The sequence below is a fragment of the Anas platyrhynchos genome, chromosome 1 (assembly GCF_047663525.1).
Source record: "Anas platyrhynchos isolate ZD024472 breed Pekin duck chromosome 1, IASCAAS_PekinDuck_T2T, whole genome shotgun sequence".
NCBI classification, from domain to species: domain Eukaryota; kingdom Metazoa; phylum Chordata; class Aves; order Anseriformes; family Anatidae; genus Anas; species Anas platyrhynchos.
In genome coordinates, this window is record NC_092587.1 from 193,893,363 (window position 1) to 193,906,633 (window position 13,271).

At 34.5% G+C, this 13,271-nt stretch overlaps 1 protein-coding gene across 4 annotated transcripts in view; it reads right to left on the reverse strand.

Moving 5' to 3' along the window:
• CNTN5 (contactin 5) overlaps positions 1-13,271 on the reverse strand; it is a 698,727-nt gene that overhangs the window by 264,336 nt on the left and 421,120 nt on the right. For all 4 annotated transcript variants that reach the window (XM_038176391.2, XM_072032765.1, XM_072032763.1 and 1 more), the window contains 2 exons: positions 9,573-9,791; positions 1,035-1,158 (listed from right to left, as the gene is read on the reverse strand). In XM_038176391.2, coding sequence (XP_038032319.2) covers positions 1,035-1,158; positions 9,573-9,791 — 343 coding nt within the window. The remainder of the gene's footprint in view (positions 1-1,034; positions 1,159-9,572; positions 9,792-13,271) is intronic.

Consider the following 13,271-nt stretch of genomic DNA (forward strand, 5'->3'; position numbering starts at 1 on the left):
TTAGCCATGTCTATGTTGTTTGAGGAGTCTGTGCCACTTACCAAATCAGTTTAATGAATCACATCTGTTGCATTGAGGCAGATTCAGTGCTGTTGTAGTAGAGGTATCTAAAGGGGGTACTGCCTTTGAATGTGTGCCATAGAAGTGCAAGTGCAAGTTCTGTGACTCAAATAAGCCTAAGGAAAATTCACCCAGTATGCTAAAGAATCCACAAGTGAAATAATTGTAATAGATAAAAAATAAAACTAAGAATCAATGACTGTCACATAAGACAAAAAAAATGGTGATGAGTCCTTATTCTCCCTCAGTAGGTGAAGAATAATTCTGTGTGAAAATATAAAGGGTGTCTGGAAAAAATAATTACCCATATGTTCTCCCAGCCCTGCTACATCACTTGGAATTCTTAAAAATACGAGTAGAGTCAGATACAGCAAATGGGTAAGGTGACTGCAGCGTGCTGGTTCTGCCTGTAAGTGGGCACCATTATGCTGAACTGTCAGACTCATAGACGTGACATAACAGATCTGTATGAGTTAACTGTCAAATAACACTATATGTGGGAAAACAGGGAAGAGAAAATGGTTGCAAAAGAGTAAGATGCTGGTCTTGTAAGTGAAAAGATTCCAGACATGGCTGAACTATGGTGCCTTGTATTAGACAATCATGTAATTTAATTTACCTGTTCTTGGCTGCTTTCCCCATAAAACAGGATAGTATTTCCCATCTTTAAAGATGTTGTCTTTAGAAAAAAAATCAGTTAAAGGTTTTGATCTTGTCAGTTGTTACAGTCATATGTGAGAAAACAAGGCAAAAGGAGTCCCTTCACATGGATAGATACAATGCATAGATAACATAATTTGAAATTTCACAGATTGCTTTGCCTTTACTTACTCCCATTTATCTTTCTTGCTTATTCAGAATCAGAAAAATCATTGAATCAGGAATGTGATTTGGTCACAAAAGTTTTAAAGTGTTTCTGTTATATTGTTATGACCAAATATTCTTAAAGATACAAAAACTTCTAAAACATGTACCTGTATGTGGGGATAGGATTTCCATGAGCTTGACAATTCAGAGACACTTTCTTCTCTTCAGAATCAGTAGGAAAAATCACATCATCTGGCTCTTGTACAAACACAGGCCCATAATTGACACTTTCTGTGGAAATAGAAGTGCAAAAGTTTTGAAAATATGAATAAATATTAATGTGTTTTAGCATTTATAAAGTTAGATGATAGTATTAAAAACTGTCTTTGTTATCTAGAGATTCGAATCACATTACCTCGGACGCTGTGTTAAAAAGCAATAGTTAAAAGAAAATTAATATATATGTAAGAAAGAAATATTAATGTAACAGTGAAGTAGTAAGATTTAAGGTGTGCACTAAGCCAGTGCATTAAAATAGCTTTCCCAATAGACATATTTTGGCCTGAAGCCTAATGAGCAGTTTAAGAGAATTAAGAATGCTAGAGGAATTAACTCTGTTTATAGGAAGCAAGGTAAACAAAAATTATCTTGATGCTTTCAGAAGCTCATATCAGAACTGAAACACATTTCCTCTTTATGTCAAAGATATGCTAAGAAAAAAAATGCTTTTTAAATTAATAGCAGCAACTGGTTGCTACTATTATATAATGTAAATGAAAGTTTGACATTTCATTTTCTTTCACTGTCTTCTCTAATTTTGTCATATATTGTATCTTCATATGAATTAACATTTCTGGATAAGAAAAGCTGTATAGACCCAGACAATATGTCTATGACTCCAATTCATTCATAATGTGCAGAGGGAAGTGTAACCTTCAGAAAAGTAAAAGGTTGCAGGTAGACTGTTTGTGAACATGTATGCTCACTATGCAGTAGAAGACTGTGGAATTTTAATCACCTTAGCCTTGCTCCAAACTCTTGAATCATTTAGTCTTATAATACACATCAAATTCAAAGCACGAACCTATGGATTTGGATGAGCAAGAGAATAGTCATTTTGTCCTATTTGCTGCAATGAAATGTATGGGAACAGAGTTTTACCTGTCATTTTATGGTTACAATGTATTGTATGGTTTGCATCTTATAATTCAGATACGTACTTCTCACATCGCAACAGAGAGAATCTGTTTGTAAATAATCAGAGCATTCATCAAGCTAGGGTTTAGCAATAGTAAGAATTGATTAATAAATGCAAAACTAAATAATGCTTTTAGTTGTTATCCCACACAGATTAAGAGGTGTACAGCTTGGAAGTATTGATGAGCACTAATGGTTTTACCTTCTCTCTAGGAGTGACACTGTAGGTAAAATATTTTGTTACAATCTAGGATTGCTAGAAAGTAAATGATGCAATACTAGTTAGGTGCTAGTGTCACTAGCAATGCTGGTTCTATACCTCCTGTCTATATTTCAAAAGAAGTGAAGGGAACATACTGCACATATAAACATTTCATTTAAATATTTCCAAATAAGTATAAATATGAAATTAAAATACTGCATGACATATATATTTATATTTAAAGTTTTAATCTTCTTATGCGTAATGATAATAAAAGCTCAGATAAAACAAAGCCTTGTGAAGGCTTCAGTATTTGTATCAATGATGAGCACATGTTTTAGCCAATATTTAAAATCGCCATTGAAGATAATGGATAATCCATAACTTATCCAAAATCTACTAAAACACCAATTGAGGCTAACTGTATTCTGATTTTTGTGTAGGGAGTTTAACATTACATTGAAATTGTGGGACTTAATAATTCCCAGAAGCCAGTGCACACTGCTGATGTTTCAGTTTCATGGTGGGGTGAGTCTCAGGTACTCAGGTCCACAGCCTTACATCTCTGAAAACAAGCAGTGTAATTCATACCTAAACTTATATAGTTAATACATTTTTTTATAATAAATAATAATAATTAAAAAAAAAAAGTGTGTGCATGGCACCACTCATACTACAGACTATGAGACTTACCATTTGGCAGGATAAAATTCTGAATTTTCGTGAAAAAGTGTAATAGAATTCTGACTGTGTTTTGCCATCCTACTAACTGATAAACTTTTATTTTTAATAAAAATTACTTACTAGCAGTTCTCAACCTTTTCATATTAAAGAACAGAAATAAGGAACCATAATCCTAACTTATAATTTTAAATATTTAATTTATTGGTAAGGGAATTGAGTCGATAATCAACGTTGAGATAGATGGCTTCAAACTACTATAAATTCTTTAATTTTCATAGTGCTTTTCAATTTTCAATTCACCAATACTATTTCATTTAAATTTTTGAGTATCTTCTTCACCCATTATATTAATTTTATCATTTCTGAGGCAGATATTTATACCTGAGAGAATAATATGTAGACTAAAACCTGAGGTACTTGGAAAAAACATATTTTGTGATCAGTATGGGATTTCTCAGGAACAGATGAATCTCATCTATCACTGTTTTTTAAGGACTGGAGATTTTTGAGTAGATGGCGATGAAGTTTTACAATTGAAAAATACACACGGGTTAAGACCTCACTTTTAAATATCTTTGGTTTTAATTGCTAATCTTGGTGTGTTGTTTGAGAATGTTCACTTATTCAGGAATTCCAAGTTATAGAGGCATTAATAACAACAGCAAATACCTAGGAGAGCTTGACTGCAATCTGCTTGAGGATTCCAGTTTGAAGTGGAGTACCAGATGAATTTCACCTGATTACAACTGGGAATATCTTAATTTATCTTTTAGTGTTGTATCACATATTAAACACATTTAATCACCATTAAAAACCTAAATACAATTTCCTCTGCCTATAGCATAACTGCACATAACTGCACATTAATATTCACAGAAATTGGTCATGTGTACTTTTACAAAATATACTGAAGGACTGCTCTATTATGCTTGGGAAAGCCAACATCAGGGTTAATAAATGCTGGTTGTTAGTCCCAGGTCTAATAAACTGAGTAAGTTTTTTTTTTTGTTTTGTTTTTTTTTTTTTCTTTTGAGAATCTTCCCTGAAAAGTGCATCTCCGGGTCTTACCACAGTGTTATCATGAACAGTTGTTGTAGTACGTTTTCTGAGACCTTAGGCTAATCCCATGAGTAACCAAGGTGACAGATTTTTAGATAGCAGTAAACATGCATGATTGTTGAGCAAAAATAGAAAGAAAAAAAAAAAAGTGCCTGAGTGCCTAATTATAAAGTCTGTTTGACCACATTTATACATATGAACTACTTTACAAAAGCAAGCAGGCTTATATATTTGTTCAAATTTTTACATAATTATAAGCATTAAACAATTCATAAGCTAAAACAATAAAACAAACAAAACAAACAAACAAACAAAACCTTCTATATTTACAGTACATACTCTCCAAAAAGCATTACTGTAGTACATTACATATTATGGTGGGTTGACATCTGCCAGCTGCAAGCCACCAGCCACTCACTGCCCCTCCTCAGCAATAAAGGGGAGAAATAGGATGTAAAAGCTCATGGGTTTTACAGGGAGATTGCTTACAAGCAATCAAAAGACAGGGAGATTGCTTACAAGCTACTGTCTTGGGCAAAACTGCTGGGAGAGCAGACCAGCAGAGTTCCATGTTTGTGTCAGCCCTGCTCTATTCTGGTGTAGGTTCAGGTCAGGTGAGGGTCTTCACAACCCCTGAAGTGCTGCTGCACAGTCCAGCCCTAACAGATGAGCCCTACTCTGTGCAACAGCGGTGAGTTACCTGTCTGTAGGTGGAGCCAGTGGACTTCTTGATATTACCACTAGAATTAAAATGAATATTTAGTGCCATATGAGGTGCCCTGGTGTGGTTGATCTAGAGGCATGCATTTTTATTTTTTTTTTTCCAGGTCCAGTGTCATATCTGCCAGTTTCATGTATATCCATAGGATATTAGTTTTTTTTTAAGTTGAAAGTTGAAGTGGAGCTATGTGTATTAAACACCTAAACTACTCCCCAGTGTTTAGACAATCCATTTATTTGTCTGCAACCTCATGCTGAATTCCACTTCCCTCGGCCCTGGCCCTGGGATGGGGCAAAGGGCCTCAGGATGAACAGTCCTAGTTAAGAGGCTGTCCTCACAGACAGGAATGATAGTGGACTCTTTGTGTCAGCCATTTTCCCAATGGGCCTGACTTATGGGGTTTCTCCCACTGTATTTGAGTGACAGCCCTTTTTTCCCAAGCTGATGAGAGCTCGGCCTTTGTCCTGGTTTCAGCTGGGATAGTTAATTTTCTTCCTAGTAGCTTCCTAGTGCTATGTTTTTATATGGTATGAGAATAATACTGATGTTTTAGCTGTTGTTTAGATTATTGTTGTTTAGCTGATGTTTAGACTATCCCAAGGACTTTTCTGCTTCTCATATTGCCCTGCCAGCAACGAAGTTGAGGGTGCACAAGGAGCTGGGAAGAGACAGAAATAGGACAGCTGGCCTAAACTGGCCAAAGGGATGTCCCATACCATATGACGTCATGCTGAACAATTATATGGGGTGACTGGCCAGGGCGTGTGTGGGCTGCTGCTCGGGGATGGAATGGGCATCAGTCAGTGGGTGGTGAGCAATTGTAATAATTATTGGGGCTTTTCCATATGGTCAGCAATATTCAACAAGGCCAAGTACAAGGGCCTGCATCTTGGCCAAGGCAATCCCAAGCACAAATACAGGCTGAGTGGAGAATGGATTGAGAGCAGCCCTGAGGAAAAAGACCTGAAGTTGTTGGTTGATGAGAAGCTCAACCAACAATGTGCACTTGCAGCCCAGAAAGCCAACTGTATTCTGGGTTGCATCAAAAGAAGTGTGCCAGCAGGTCAAGGGAAGTGATTTTTTCCCCTTTGCACTGCTCTTGTGAGACCCCACCTGGAGTACTATGTTCAGCTCTGGGGCCCCCACCACAAGAAGGACATGGATGTGTTAGAACAAGTCCAGAGTAGGGCCATGAAGATGAATCAAGGGGTTGGAGCACCTCTTCTGTGAACACAGGCTGAGGGAGTTGGTGTTGTTCAGCCTGGAGAAGGAGATCTTACAGTGGCCTTCCAGTACCTAAAGGGGTTCTACAGGAAAGCAGGAGAGAGACTCTTTCTCAGGGAGTGTAAAGATAGGACAAGGGGTAATATTTTTTAACTAAAAAAGAGTAGATTTAGACTAGGTATAAAGAATAAATTATTTACTCTGAGGGTGATAAGGCACTGGAACAAGATGCCTGAAGAAGCTGTGGATGCCCCATCCCTGGAAGTGTTCAAGGCCAGACTGGATGGGGCTTTGAGCAACTTGGTCTACCAGATAATGTCCCTACCCATGGCAGGGGTTTGGAATTAGATGTGCTTTAAGATCCCTTCTAATCCAAATTATTCTATGATTCATTGGTATATCTCAGTTTACTATTTTAATTTCTCAAGGGAAGATTTTCTGTTCCCCACACACTTTTATAAAAAATACTATTTCTTTTTTATCTTATTTAGGTAGTTTGAGAGTACCTAGCAGACGGTGTGGAACTAGGAACTCAAATTCAACAAAAAACTGACTCATCTTGAAATTCATTGATTCAAACATTTTCTGTTGTGAGGTAGACCCTCCTCTTTCTTTTCTTCTAAAAGATATCAAACCATAGATAGAAGGATAGTCTTTATTCAAAGTTAATTTCAAATATTTATTTACTGTTGTGTTTCCAAAAGTTTTAGGAACAGTAAGAAAATTCGTTTGCAACTGAGTTTACAATTTTATGATTCTTCGAGTATCGCATGAATATGCGCTTCATGAATGTGCACTTTCTGTGCAAATTCTTTAGTCATGACTTTATGCATTGATACATAGCTTGAAGAGGACTGCATTGCCTTAACTGCATGTTTACGCTAAGTAGTTCTATATAGTTTAAATTCAGCAGTGAGCTGCAGGAGAGTTCTTTTAATTTGTGATATCAAGAAAACCATACTGATATACTGCGAGTGCAAATTAAATAGCATAACGTCAGTATAAGAAGAGCTTTATTAAGAGCCATGTCAGGCCTCTGAGCATGTCTGCTGGGAAATCAATTAAGTCCCTTGAGAACCCCTATACTTAGGCTGAGTATTCTGTCATTTCTTATGGCAAATCTGGCTCCTAAGTGTATGCCACATAAAAGATGTTTGAATTATGCAAGTTCTCAATTGTAATAACATAAAATATGTCCCTCCCACCCCATTATTAATGTTCTGTCACTTGTTGCAGGCACCTTATGACTATACATGAGCTGTACCGTTTCCTTATTTAGAATGCCCTGGCTAGTAAATACCATCACCCAACTTTATCAGTTATCACATAAAAGTAGGAAAATAACTAAAGGAAATAGGAATAACTAAAATTATTAGGAAAATAACTAAAATATTTTTTCTTCAAGAGCTTTAGAATCTTAAATAAGTCTGAAGACCAAACTGAACTCAATAAATTTACTTATTTTACTTAGTTCAAGTCAATGGGAAAACAGATAATTGAGGAAGTAAATTTATTTCTGTTTTCTAAATGTTAAATATTTATCTCAGACATAAGTAATTAACAGAAAATATACCATATCATGAACTAAGAGAGGTTTTGAAAAAAATGGATTCAGTTGCCTGAATATAGATGTTCTCACCCTCTACGATGATGCAGAATATCCTACAGAGCCCAGTCTCCTTACAAAGGATCCTCACTCCTGTTGTACCTGAAGTACAATAGTCTCTTTCAAGTCCTAATTCATACCTGTGTCTGTGCCATGGAGGTGCTTCAGATAATCAAGGGCTCTTAAAATATTACTCAGGTGCTTCATATTTACCTGTCTGTGCAACTGTCTGCTTCTACTCAGCTGGATATACAAAGGCCTGTAAGTAATGGAGTAACTCCTGGGACGGTTTTATGCAGTCCTTGAAAGAAAGAGTTAAGGTTCCCCTCTTCTGAGTGAAGTGCTCTGTTCACTGGGGCTTACGAGTTATGACCCTTTTTAAATTTTAACTCCAGTTAGTGGTTCTTCACTTTCTGCTGCAAAACAGAAGAAGCTAAACTGCAAAGTGAAAATGTGGTCTCTGTATATTGAGAAGAGTCACAATTGCTGACCAATACCAGGCACAATCTCAGTATATCTCCTGGAAATTCAAAGGATTTAGGTGGTAGAATGCACCCTAAGGGTCACTAGACCATCTCTTATTTTCTTAGAAAGTGATAAGTATACATTTTTTTCAGCTTTGTCAAAGGATTCAAATGTAACAGTCAAACTTCATATCAAATTTAAACATAGTAATCTGTTTTCCAGAGGAAAACAATGGAAAAATCAGGGTCAATTAGGAAGAAAATGCTTTGTAGTTTCATATTATATTACATTATTCCTAAAGTCTCTTTTCTGTTGCCTTACAGCTACCATTTCCTTCTACTTTGGTCTCTAACTCATGATGTTGAAGACCAGGATAGTACACTGCTTCTAATCTTGAACTTTGTTTTTCACCTGCACATACTAGGTTGCCTGGGAGGTTTCATCAATGTCTGGTGCATGGACAATAACTGAATTTAGTGTAGTCAGTGCTTACAAACAATATCGCAGAAAACAGAGAAATGTAAAAAACTGCACCAGCAACAGAAATGCTATGAAACAAAATTTATCTGGTTGCTTAATTCAAGTTGTTTGTCTGCTAGATAAAGCTTCATTTAGGGAACATGTTCATGTTTATACATAAGCCACTTCTGTTCACAGGAAAAAAAAAACACATGTACCATTATCTTTCAATGCATGCAAGGTACTTTCCATAAAACAAACAAACAAACAAACAAACAAATAAATGTGTCTCCTATTGAATGAAGCTGTAATCCTGTAACCACAATCATTATACTGCATGAATGTTGTTGATCTGTGGTCTTTTTTTTTTTACCCTCTCCCTCTCCTTCTTTCTTCACTTTCTCCTTTTCTCTCTCTCTCATCTTTTCTTTTTTCTTCTTACATAATTCAGGTAAATATAATTAAATAAATACTAACGAAACACAGATTCTTTAAATGTACCCAAATATGAGAAAATACATATTATTTGAATTATTGTATTTAAAGGTAAATGAAACCATATTGCACCATAAGTGTAGCTATGCATATAACAGAATTGACTATACAAAGCAGACAATTTAGAGAAAAAGCAATTTTATAAGATTTACTATTCATCATTAATTTATGTTACTATCATTCTTGATTAAATTAGAAAAAATCCAAATAATATATATATGTATATATATATAGACTGTCAGAGTCTGACATTTTATTACTTTGCTTCTCAAATATACAGATACTAGTTGCACAGATCAAATTGTGCTGTAATGGAATTTCAAATCACTAGCTTGCTACTTTCATGTAGCAAAAAACTGTATAAAACAGTTCCGTATAGTAATCTTTAATAAATATTTTAGCCAGTGACTTTATGGCTAATTGGAAGAATCTCAAGGGAAAGATGCCCATTTCTACTTTGTTTAATAAAATTCAAAATTAAGTTTGAGAAATGCTGAATTAAACTGATAAGAAACATACTGTGTTTGAAAAATTGTGTTGGCCAGACATAAGCATGGGCTTTTCGAAGAACCAGAGAAGGAAACTAGACTTACCATCATGTTTGAAGGCCTCTGAAAAGTGGTAAAGGTTTGTTGGGGAGTGATAATGTTGTGCAGCTCCTCTCCAGCCTGGTGAAGATACACTTCCTAATGAAGGACTGCTTAATCGTGGTCTGTTCTTTGAGTTAAATGAGGCTAAAGATGAACTACCAGATTTGATTCTGAGAATAGCAGCATATGAAGTGGGGAGGCCAGGAACAGCTTCTGAATATTCTGAAAAAAACAAACAAACAAACCTCACTAACAAATAAGAAGTCAACACTGACTGAATAAAGGTAAGAATCTATAATTTATCAAAATAATATTTCAATTACCCAGTATACAAGATATGGAACAAGAATGGAATAAGAAAATCTCTCTTATTTATTTATTTATTTATTTATTTATTTATTTATTTATTTATTTATTTTTACATATGTCATGTTAAAAATTTAAAGGTAAATCAAGAATTTTTATCCCTGAAAGGACTATCAAAGACACTATGGACTGCAAGAAGGACTCATATTCTAGACTGAAATGAGTAGCAGCATAAAGCTTTAAGACAGAAAATTCTCCTGTAGTTTCAAAACAATATATATATATATAAAAAGATAGCTATTAAATTTATTACTTATGGTAATATGCATATTCGATATTTTTAATTGTATTTCTACGAACCTAAGTCACCAGTACAGAAGTGCCTGCCAGCCCATTGTCTTTCCTTCACTGCTGTACATTACTTTGTATATGCAGTGCAGAACTACTAGCTGTATCTAAATATGCTAAATATGTTCCTCCTTTCAACAATACTCTGCAAATCACATGGGTTAGCTAAAAAGTCTGACACTACATGTTTGCAGAAATGTCTCACAAAGATGCATATGTGAAAGCTAATTCCTTTTTTTTTTTTTTTTTTTTTTTTTTTTTCCTTCTGCAGCTTTTACCTATACTTAAAATTTCAGTGTCTAAAAATATTGGGTAGTGCTGAAGATTTTAGTTCCTGTCTGATGCCAAATATAAGATAAATAAATTACATTATTATAATAGATTAAATATCACTGCAGGAATCAAGCAATCAGAACTTCTATTGAAATCAATAGTTGTTAACATACAACAGCTGAAGAACCAAAATCTTTAGGAGGTGAGAAGAACGTTTTTTAAAAACACTGATACAGATGAGAAAAAGAAGTCAGACTGCATATCAAAAGCTTATGAAGCAACTGATTTTTCAAAATAGAACTGGTTGGCAGAAAAAAAAAAAAAAAAAAACCAAGTCGTCTGTTCTCTACTGATTATAAATATTTATAAATCAGACATTCTTCATATACATGTAGGCATAACATGAAAAATAAAAAAATTATGAGTGTTCTCTTCAAAAACTTTGAGTGGTAGCTCAATCAACTGAAATAAAATCTCTTTGAAATATTAGTCCATGGAAATGCTAGAGAGCTTTTAGAAAAATTTAAGCATAAATAACTATAGATCGGACAATTCTATATTGCAAATGGTTTAAAATTAGAGAAATATGTGTTTTACTTTGTCAAGATAGTGACAGTGAACACTGAGAGTCTTACAGATTTGGGAAAAGGTCATTCCACTGCACTGGTTATTGTCTCTGATGTTAAGAATGCACATTTTCTACCTTTTATTAGAGGCTGGAGTTTGGCAAAAGCAAATAAACAGCATTTGAAAATATCTATTTTCTTCTATGTATACTACAAATATGTATATTATATATTGATGCGGTATCTCATTTAAAATTAGGATTTAAATACAAGTTTTGACAGTCAGATGGAAAGGTCACAAATAAGGATAACTGTGTTTTTCATACTGGTCTAATAAAGCATTTTATGAAGTATATTATGTTGTTATATATCCCATATACATTACATCATATTCCCTGGCCCACAAAGAAAGTGAAGATAGAAGATCATCATGATTAATTACAATGTAGTATGACAGCATATCTTATAGGAAATCTTGTAAGTTTATCATTGGAATATAACTGAAAACAAAACAAAACAAAACAAAACACACACACACAAAAACACTCTGATTGTCATTTAATTTATTCTTTAAACATTTTTCAATATTTAGGTGTTTTAGTTTTTCTAACATAACTTCCAGCAAATATTTTTTTTAAAAAAAAACCTTTACAATATCATACTAAAATCTATCATCATTAAAATCAGTTCTTTTCATGCTGATTTCTCTGAGATCAGTATACAAAGGCTATTTAGTTTTCTTGTAAATATGTTTTACTTATTTTGGTCTCACCAAATACTAATTTATCTTATGAACAAAATCATTTGTTTGCTTTACAAACACAAATGATTTTAGATGAATGAACTGCAGTAGAAATATCAACATTTAAACTTATCATGCAAAGTGCTCATCACAGAATTGACATCTTCCTTATAAGCAAAGAACATGGGGAATACAGACATAAAGGAAAGGGACCCAACTCTCCTAACCCATTTCCATCAAAGGATGAAAATGCTCAGTGGTGAATGTAGCAGTCCTAGTGGCAGGATAGTTGTAATGTAAGGGGGCATTGTGCACTGTGAAGGTCCTCATATCTTCACAGCTCAGATCCTCTGATATCCTCCAAAGTGCTGATACCTTGGAAATTCTGCAGAATATTGGGAAATGGGCAGATTGGGAAGCAATGCTGTTTTTCTCTACATGGAATTGGGATGTAGCCATATTGAACCTGTAAATAAGGGCACAAGGCACCATGAAAGGGACTCTTGCTTTGAAAAAATGATCACATCTCTGCTCTGTCTTGTAAATGCATACATATCCTTCAGCTCTTAACGCAAGGTGAGCAAGCAATTTATAATCTACCTGAGACACATAAGGAATCAGAAGGAAAATGCTACATTAAAAAGTATGGTTTCACAAAACAATTCCTGTGTAAGTTAAAACAAACAAACAAACAAACAAACAAAAAGTTAACTAAAGTTAACTATTATATAATTCTAGCAGACATATATGTATTCTGTTCCAGAGAATCCATATCCACAGCTTTTCACCCCAAAAGTATAAACAGTTGTGATTGCTCTTGGAAAAACATTCTTCCACAATGCACACAAACACAGAAAAAATGTACACTGGAAGGAATTTTACTGTTTAATAAAAGAATGCAGACCTACCTTTGGTCCAAACTTTACAACACAGCATCATAAACCTTAATAAGATTTCCAAAGGAAACATGATTGCAATCACATCTATAATGAATGTAGTGCTCCCTGAGTATTTTCTGCAAATATAGGCACTTTTCTATTTTCAGCATGGTATTTTAGCTCTGTGCTGTTTACCCTATGGCAAAGGACATGTATTTGGGAATACTTTGTGGCAGTACTTTTTCAGCAAATCTTGTAAACACTGTGTGACTGAAATTTTACTGGATTGTTAAGTATACTATCTAACATATGCATGTCAGTAATGAAACTGTAGTTCCTGAAGACCTTTTAATCTATGTAATCCACTTGTTGACAGTAGAAGATAGTTTCGTAGATAATGATCATGAATATATCAGCCATTCTAGTCTGTGAACATTCAAGTAATTATTTTGTCAATTCACTGGGAAAATTATGAAACATTCATCCTCAATAAATAGAAAGGAAAGTTTCCTGTGTAAACTAGACAATCTGAGAAATGTATATCTGAGAGCTCTGTTTCATTAGCACTGAAACAGAGATTAGTAATTAG